This window comes from Passer domesticus, chromosome 2 (assembly GCF_036417665.1).
Source record: "Passer domesticus isolate bPasDom1 chromosome 2, bPasDom1.hap1, whole genome shotgun sequence".
In the NCBI taxonomy this organism is placed as follows: Eukaryota; Metazoa; Chordata; class Aves; order Passeriformes; family Passeridae; genus Passer; species Passer domesticus.
Window position 1 is genome coordinate 122,605,704 of NC_087475.1, and position 9,548 is coordinate 122,615,251.

Consider the following 9,548-nt stretch of genomic DNA (forward strand, 5'->3'; position numbering starts at 1 on the left):
TTTTCCGAGTATGACACGGTAAATGGAGGTGGCAACCTGAAAACCACCTCTGTCTCACAGGAACACTCCAGACACTGGACTGAGCTCAGCCACCTCACTTTCCAGAGGAAAACCCCAGGACAGCATACAAGAGGCAAAGAGAGGATCCGCTTCCCCAGAGGTGGACAAAGGAGCTCCAACATAATCAGTGGAAGAGCTAGCTACAAGTGAGAAACATCACCCACTGCCAGAAGAGCAGTCCTAACTCAAGGGAAGCCTCTGCAGCACCAGCACATCCCCCAACCCCCTCTCCACACACCCCTGGCACTCACCTGGCCGCAGCACCCTGATTTCCAGCAGGTTGGAGGTCCTGTCCGCCAGCCTCGTCCAGCTGCTGTTGTAGTTCTTCCTCCAGAGCTCGGCCACGCACTGGTACTTGCCGGCCTCGGTGTCGCTGGCCCTGCTGATGCTCAGGCGCACGTTGTTGCTGGACTCGGCCTTCTCGATGGCGGTGCGCGTCCGGAAGGCCGCGGCCCTGTCGCCCCACTGGACGCCGCCGTCGCGCGTGAAGGTGACCAGGTCGTGGAACTCGGTGCTGCCCGCCGGCTGGAAGCGCCACGTCACCGACACCGGCACCCACGACGGGTAGTGGGGCTTGATGATGCACTGCAGGTCGAAGGACTCGTTGTAGGTCACGCCCGGGGTGCGGGAGATGGCGGTGACAGCAAACCCGGCCTCTGTGGGAAGAGAGGAGAGGGCGCTGAGACACCTGCCTGAGGGGGCCCTGCTGTCAGCATGCAAAAGCCAGCGTGGTCATCCAGTGGTGCCGTCAGCCACCCGAGCTGTGTCAGCTTCTCATTTGTATGGCCAAGTGAGGTGAAAAGCAGAGGCAAAAACACACAAATGGTGACGGCCTGAGCAGCAGTGACTGCCTGAGTGAGCACGGGCTGCAGCCATAGCAGGATTGCCCTTGATTTCTGCCCAGAGGAGTGAGATCCCCTGAGACACAGCCTCTGCAGGCTGCCAAAACCCTGTATGGACATGAAGCAGCACAATGGTGAGGGAAAGCACCTGGCAGAGTAGCTACTCAGCACCAGCCCCCTGTGATTCGCATCCACCTCTCGGGCAGGGGGTCCCACCCTGTCCCCCAACCCAGGTCTGTGTCTGGCTGCTGCAGCTACAGGAAGAATGAGGAAAGCAAGAAGCAGCAACCTTCAAAACATGCACTCTAGAGGTGGCAGTGGTTACAAAACCCCAGGATGTTGGCAAACTGAAAGAGAAGCTGGTTGCTCCTGTTCTTCACACAGCACAGCTTTTGTTCTCTTCCAGATCACAACTCCAGGACAGCTTTATGCAGTTATTCTCTCGTGTCTGCCACTCTGTAAGCTGGTCAATACACTTTGACTCGTCTACCCCCAGCACTCTGTTTGTTTAGAGGAGTTGAAATCGGCAGTCTATTAGTAATTAAAAGGTAACATATTCCAGTTAGCCAGTCAGGCTTACATATTCAGGCAGAGTACTTCCATTGCTCATTTGAATCAAGCTGCAGAGAGAAACACTTTCTGCTCTTCCAATCACTTGAGCGTGGCCAGCAGACTCAGCAGGGACTTTGTTTTCTCCTGCCAATGTCCCCAAGAAGTGCTCCCCTCCTCAGAGGCTCCATGGGGTGTCTCACATGGGCTGACAGGTCTCCCTCTCCCTGCAGTGCTGACCACCCCAGCTTCCAGTGGAGCTGACACTGCTTGAGGAGACCCCAGACGGTGCACAGTCAGAAAAGGAACATCATCTGGATCAGCATGGAGCTTCAGCCTGCCACTGGCTCGAAAAGATGAGCCAGGAGCTCCCTGCTGCTGCAGGCAGACCAGGCACAGCATGGAGCCCACCAAATCTGCTCACTTCCAGCAAGTGCCTCTGCAACCCCACGGCGTCACCATGCCAGAGCTCTGGGACGTGTAATTACTGAGAAAACAGGTCAATCTTCAGGATTAAAGCCTCTCACAGCATGTCCAGTGATTACCCAGGAGACCCAGGCTGCCTCCCCTGCAGAGCTCTTGTCTCTCAGCCCCACGTAAGCCCTCACCTTCAGACCCCGCAGCAGCCCTCCTGCCCCAGTAAGTGTGTTAGCAGACCCAGCTCAGAGAAACCCTGAGCCAGAGAACGCCCAGGAAAGCCAACTTAATTTCACCAACACCAGCTGATTTCATCAAGTTTAGTCTCCAGTTGGCCTGGGCAAGCAAGCTTCATGAAGTCATGCAGAAGCCAGGTGTGTTTCTCAGGTCTTCAACTCCGTCAACATGGTCATGGCACTTACGTTAACAAACAAAAGCCCTTCCTCTTTTAGGACTTGGTCCAAAAAGCATAAAAGTGGATTGGTTTTCTGTAAAACCTCCCTACAAAAATACACCACTCCCTCACCCCCATCTTCTGTGGCCAGACTGGGATAAGTCTGTGCCACGCACTCAAGAGCCTCAGAAGTTCAGGAACATCTGGTCTCTTCTGCCAGCACATCTCTGTCCTCTGGCTCTTGCTTCTGAACCACCCAGTGGTTAGATTTGTGGGTTTGAACATCATCAGCTGAAGAGTTTCTTATCCCGGCAGGCTGGCAAACAATGAGACCTTAACTTGAAATGTGTCACTAAATTTACTGCATTTTTTTTAGAACAGCAGTTTCTGAGGCAATAAACCTCACTTGCTTTTTCTTAGTACCCTGAATTTGGGCTTCTCAGGACATTTCAAAAACATCAAGCTGAACAAAAAAAAAACCCAACAGATTTAGCAGCAAAACAACACTCACTAGGTTTCTCTACTATATTTTTATAAGGTACTTCAGCTTTGCTAGTTAAAAAGACCTAGGAATTTCTTAGGACCAGACAGAACATGCTCAACAGCTGGTGACTGAGGTGGGACAGCCTTTCCATCACATCTTCTGGAACTGCTGTGCACTTCTGAGCATCTTAAATTTTAACAAGAGCAAAAGTGACATATTTTAAAATCTCAGTGGTTAATCTCAAGACTTTTACAAGTCGCAGAGTAAAGGGAAGGGCTGACACTTGGGACTTGTAGCAGGCCAAATGCTGCTGACCTCATGAGGAAGACACCATTGAAACTAGATGAGAATCTTGCTTTAGTACTTTACAAAAGAACATCCCTACCTGCTTTTGGCAGCTATACAGAAAAGATTTCTAACTCCAGCCAAAACAGCCTCTGAAAGGAGGTCAAAAGTAAAGGAGAGGAAAGGAGGAAAAAAGCAAGATTTTCATCAGAATATAATAGGACTTTGAAGTCTGGTCTCACACACATCTTGTCAAAGCTTAATACTTCAGAGTAACAGTAAGATCCACACAATCCCCACCCTCCTGCCAGAATTTCCATCTTAACCTTTCAATACAGCTCCCTGATTGCCTTAGTCTTGGCATTCTGAAAATCAGTGGTCTCACATAAGCAGTCATCCCATCTTCAGCCTTCTGCAGATCCCTTTTGGAACCAGCCCAGGAGGACCAAAGTAACTCACAATCCACGCACAATGTCAAACTCCCTACCTGCCCTCTCCTAAACTGATGTGTTTCACTGTGTTGGAACAGAGGAGCCTCTTGGCAGAGCAGAGTACCAGCAGCAATGATCCCAGGTACTGGTTTACTTTGGTCATGGACAACATTGTGGTTCTGGGCCAGCAGCTCAGTGCCTCCCTGCAGAGGCAGCGAGGACCATTCCTGACTCACGCTTTCTGTCAGAGATGCCCACCATTTCTGCTTTTTGGGCCAACAGATGCCCAGCATTCTGCACTCCTCATCTGGTGTGGGCAGAAGTAAGGTTTACCCAGGGCAGGCAAGGAATTTTGATGTCCATGAGCTGCCAATGGAGCACCACCACTGCACTGACCAAAACGCAGCTCCAGTACTGGTAGGACACATCATTGGACTGGCAGCCTCTCTGCTCTGAAGGACACTGGAAGCCCTATCCCTCTCCTCAGCCATTCCATGCTCTGCTTCTGCTACAGCCACCCCTCAGACTTTGCCCCAACACACAAGGGCGCATGCATGTTTTGCACCACCCTACGAGGAGCTGTGGGCAGGCTGCTGAGTGCCTCCATTTTGCCGGCAAGCAAAGACAGGAGCACTGAGAACATCCTCAGTGATCTGCAGGTGACCTCCTGGGGGACGGCCAGGCACGTGGGGGACCGCGGCCCCAGGGCCCCCCAGGCCTCAAGTACTCACCCAGAGCAGTGATGGACACCGGGGTGCTCGTGTGCCGCTCCCCAACCATCTGCCACTCCCCATCCAGCGTCCGCGTCCACTCGGCCACCCGGCACTCATAGTGGCCCTCGTCCGCCTTGACGCTGTTGAAGATCTCCAGGGTGAAGGAGCCGGGCCGCACCTGCTCCACCTGGATGCCCCCGTAGCTGCTGCGCTCCGCGTAGGCGGGGCCGGGGTGCAGGGTGCCCTCCCGGTCCAGACGCACGATCTCGCTGCGCCGGTTCAGCTTGTCCACCAGCTGCCAGGCCACCGAGAGGCGGCTCTGGGGCCCCAAGCCCGAGCGCACGTTGCAGCCAAAGCGCAGGCTCTCTCCCTCCAAGACATTGGTGGCGTTGTTGATTATCTCCAAGGAGATGCTGGTCTCTAAGGAGAGAAACGCATACACACAGGGGAGATGATACACACTCGCCACTGCTGGGGCTGCAAGAAGGACGCTGCTGGCCAGAGACGCTTTCCACCAGGTGCAGGAAACTGCCCACGCATTTGGGTCCAGGCACGTCTTAACCTCATGCGTGACCACATCCAAAAACAGCTGGTGGGCAGCGAGCTGCTCCTGGTGACTTGCACACTCAAGGCAGGTGTAGGCCAAAGCTGGGAGAAATCTCTGCCTACGGCTCAGGAGACATGGCCACGTCTTCTGGTCACCGGTCCGGGATGGGATCTTGGCAAAACTTGAGGGAATTTCTGTTGCTACAGTATGCACTGTGTGCAACTGGCTCTGCCAAAAAAAAGCAGCTTCCAGCACCCTGTGGCTTTTCCAATTCTTGTCATCCCGATCACCATCTTGCCACATCCATTCCTACCAACACCTTTTGGGAGAAGCTCTCCCAGACTCCCACTGATAGTGACACTATAGGTAGCTATCACTGTTTGGTAATGTTAAAAAAAAAAAAATCTGGCATCTTGAGCTTCCCAGAGGTGTAAGGCTTTGTGGCTGTTTTTTCAGAGATACTGAGTGCTGGTTACTCCTGCTGCCTTCCATCACAGTTATGGACACTTAGCACCCTTAAAAAAATCATCACATTTGCTCCTACAGCTGGTGATTTATCAAAGGCAAGAATCAAATCTGTCTGAAAGGTGGCTGGGTCTAGAAACAATACATTTTAGAAATTTGTCCAGTGCAAGATTTCTAGCTAGAGTGATTTTTAAAACCAAACAAATGAGACCAAATATTGGTAGGACAGAAAAGAAATAGAGTTTCTTTTGGAGAAATGAGGAGGGAAAAAAAAAGCTAGAGGAAAGGGCTGCATTTCCCTACAAATCTCGGAGGTAGGAGGCCAATAAAGCACAAAATCCTCTTGCAGCTACCCTCTGCTTGGTCCAAGTCCACTGCCATGGTAGCTTGGGAAATCCCATGCAAGGTTCACCGTGCCACGGCCACCAGAGTTTCAGAGAGCAAAACAAGGAATGAGTCAGTGAGTCTCTCCTCTCAACCTGTTATTTCCATATTTACCACATTTATCTCACAAATATAAAAGACAGTCAAGGCAAGCCTCCAGTTGTTTTTACCAGAGCTGGCTGACACACAGTGATCAGGATGGAGCTCCATGCCGAAGAGCACAGCGGCTCAAGGAGCACACCTGGTTTCTTCCAGCATAGCTGTCTTGCAAGACAGCTGAATCACCATCACATAACAGCCTGCAGGAACCTAGCAGCTCCTAGGATAAACCAAGGCCAAGCTGATCTTCCCACTGTGCCTGCTGGGCACTTTACAGAGCACCCAGGTCCCTGCAGAGCAAGGCCAGGAGCGAGACATGAGGAGCAAGTCACAGGCTGTCACATGTACCTTCAGCTCAAGAACGGAAGTGCCAGCTTGGTGTCATTACAAGGTGGGGGCACGACTCCCCACCTATCAACCTGACACACACCCCTCCTTTTCATCCCCATCCCAACAACAGAAATACATCTTGCCAGTAGGGATTCCAAGCCCAAACAGCACGTGAACCCTTTTCCTGACGGGATGGACACGCCCCTACTTACTGAGTGGCATGACAGTGATGGGGATGTTCTTGGGCCGCTTGCTCTCCTTGTCAATGAAGTCTCCCGTCACGGTCTTCTCCCGCTCGGTCACCCGGCAGTTGTACTTGCCGCTGTCCTCCAGGCGCAGGCGGTAGATCTTCAGCACGAAAACGTTGTCGCTTTCTTTGGCCACCTTGAGCTGGCCCAGGGCCTCGCGCTGGGCAAACTCGTTGTTGAGCACCGGCACGGCGTTGGGTCCCAGGCTGGCGATGAGGGAGCTGTTGAAGGCCCAGGAGATGGAGAAGTAGCGGTCGGGGACGTTCTGCGCCTCCAGGATGCAGCGGAACTCCACCGGCTCGCCCACGATGTACATCCGCTTCTCCGTCTCCAGCCGGACGCTGAACTCCTTGTCTGGGGAGAGAGACTCGTGTCAGGATGGCAAAGCCCACCAGGACAGCCAGCACACCTCATGTCAGGTGTTCACAACTTGCTACTCCCTGCATAGCCAACAGCCCTCAGACAAGCACACCCAGAGGTAAAAAGGTAAGGGACTTGTTTTGGCTGTGGCAGACCAGATAGGCTGTGCTCCCACTGAGCCTCCTTCTTGCCCATCAAGCAAAGAGCAAGCAAAGGCTTCCTCAATCACATCCCTGTCCTCTAGGTAGCAGTTCTGGAGCATCCAGTACCATTGTGGAATATGATCTGGAGCCTAGTCCTACTCACACCCTGCTCAGCCAGAGTCCAAGAGGCAGAACCTTTGGGGATATCCCAGAGGAACAAAGAGCTCAGCTGCATCTTTAGATCCTTAGCAGGAATCTGTGCAGGGGGCTAGGAGAAGAATTTTGACTTGTAAACAGACCTTGTGTGATACAAAAGCACCCGACGAAATTTTCAGTTTTATTCCCTGCTGTATCACTCTTGCCTCCTAACTTACTAAAATCCTTACTGTCTGTGCTAGCACCAAGTGCTTGAGAAGTATGTTTTAGTTTCTGTGCCAGCCCCAGATCCCTGACCACATCAGGAGACAGGGCCTGTCACCAAACCCCCTTGCTGCCCTTTGCTGACACTTCCCTTGGCTGCAGGCAGTGCCTGAGCCCTCCTTTGCCCTGTTTCACCCTGCCAGCAGCCCCCCAGGTGGGGCACATGGCAAAGCAGGGAGCTGAACCCCAGCCACCTAACACGACACAGCCCCATTTTCCATCTCCTCCCACTGCCCAGCCCAGGGAGAAGGGGCAGAGGAGACACTGACCAGTGGCTTGCACGTTGACGATGGCGCCCTGGGAGCGCTTGCGGGTCATGGCGTACCAAGAATCGTCCGGGTCCTGGATCCACTCCGCTGCCTCGCAGTAAAACTCGCCCTGGTCTGAGGGGTGGAGGTTGTAGATGGTGAGTTTGGAGGTGGTTTCCCCAACCTTGTCCAAGCGCACGTCCCCCGTGGCCTGGCGCTGGGCGTAGGCGCTGCCGGCCCGCAGGACGAAGTCGCGGCTGAGGGAGATGATCTCGACGGGCGCCTCGCTGCCGCGCTGCCGGTACCACGCGATGGAGACGTGGCTGTGCTGGGCTGTGCTCTTGGACACCTCGCACTTCAGCTCCAGGGAGTCGTGCTCCACCTTGTTCAGCGTCTGCGGGATCGCTGTCACCCGCAGCGAGTCCGGGATCACTGCAGCAGAGCAGGACACAAACAGCCCAGAGTTAGCAAGGCCAAAATGCTGAGGGTAAAGGCCAAATACCTTAAGAGAGCTGGGGGGAAGTTTCTTTTCACAGTTGCAATTAAACATTAAGAATTAGCAAGGCTGTGTTAACTCACATTTAGCCCCTAGTAAGAAGAGAATCGTCCCCAAAGCCCTTGGCTGGGAAAGACCATGACCTGCAGCACAAACTCCAGGCGTGGTGCTTAAATTCTTGCTCAGTGGACCCCAGCAACTGAACAAGGTTTTCCACTACGCTGCAGAGCAGCACAGTTTATTGCATCCATTTCCCAATAGGGCATTTTGTCACGAGGGGCCTCTCCTCCATCATGTGTCCCCCAGCATGTTCTGTGACGCCCCTCTTGCCCACATCCTTCAGCCACTCCTCACCCCTGGTATGGTCTTCACTCCTCCTCAGTCACTGGTGGGGCTAAGCCAAACATATTCAGTTCCTTTAACCTTCCCTTATAAAAAAGTCAGGAGATCCAATTGCCTTCTCCATAGTTTATATTGTTTCCTCTTTTAATGACCCCCTCAGGCCAAAGGAAGGGGTTTCTGCATTCAGAGGGAACTGGCTCCTCTAAGGGCAGCAATACAATTGCATCCTGACCAGTGCTGACTCCCAGGACACAGTCACCTCAAGGCACTTGGTAGTAAAACTGCTGGCTACTTTTCCACTTGATTAACCAGAGGCAAAGAAGTATAGCTGCTAAAATCAGGATGAAAACCAAAAACTGCAGCCCTTCAACCTTGCTGGGATTTAAAGAGAGGTTTTACCACCAGAAGATGAAACTTTAATAAAGAAGCCTTTCTAGACTTTACTGTCTCAAGGAACATCATGTGGAAAGAAGAATGTAAACCTTCTCCCCAGCTCTGCAGGCAAGGCAGTGTTAGTGAGCCTGTTAATGCCCACGGTTTTGCCACATACCAGTGGAATATAATTAACATATCTCAGTTTGGTTTCATTGACAGCTCTGGATGGTTTGACAAAATTAGCTGAGCTGCCAGAAGCTGCATCTGTTTCATTCAGGCACTGCTACAGAGAGCAATGAGCTGCAGTGAAGACAACCACTGGGATTATTTATGGCAGAAAAGTCAAAATCAGAAGAGGGCAAAGAAAAAAGGGAACAAGTTGGGAGTAAATGAGAGGGAAATCTTCCCACATCGAGTCCAGATGGGAGCATTTTCTTTTACTACACGTTCACCACCCAAGTTACTGCCTGACAGGAAAAATACCTTGTAAGGCTGGCTACACTGCAGGTCATTGTCTCTGGCCCTGCCACTACCACGTCTTCTACTCCCTCCCTTTCCCTCATCCCTCTCACTGGAATCCTCATGCCCTGCTCGTTTGCAATAGTTTCTGGCCAGGATCCTTCTTACTTCACCTTTTCCCTTACCCTGACTCCCAAACAGTGGTGACAGCAATAACTAACCTTGCCAGTTCACGATGCCTGCACAACAAGCTTTAAACTTCTCATTTCAAACCTTACTGAGTAATTTCCACAGATGCACAGCTCCTTTCTCTTTGCCCTCCAGCCATGGGCTCTTACAACTTCTCCTATGTTATTTAAATAAATTAAGACTCATCATCACCTTGCTGGAGTGACTTTCCTGAGGAGATGCTTTGAATGCAGAGTCTGTGCAACAGTTTATGGGATGAAAGCAGGCA

At 52.2% G+C, this 9,548-nt stretch overlaps 1 protein-coding gene across 2 annotated transcripts in view; it reads right to left on the reverse strand.

The window, feature by feature from the left end:
- IGSF3 (immunoglobulin superfamily member 3) overlaps nt 1-9,548 on the reverse strand; it is a 91,749-nt gene that overhangs the window by 24,033 nt on the left and 58,168 nt on the right. Inside the window, exons 3-6 of one of the 2 annotated variants that reach the window (XM_064411019.1) lie at nt 7,441-7,851; nt 6,213-6,602; nt 4,194-4,595; nt 312-716 (exon numbers count right to left, since the gene is read on the reverse strand). In XM_064411019.1, coding sequence (XP_064267089.1) covers nt 312-716; nt 4,194-4,595; nt 6,213-6,602; nt 7,441-7,851 — 1,608 coding nt within the window. The remainder of the gene's footprint in view (nt 1-311; nt 717-4,193; nt 4,596-6,212; nt 6,603-7,440; nt 7,852-9,548) is intronic. The other variant, XM_064411020.1, reaches the window with a different exon arrangement.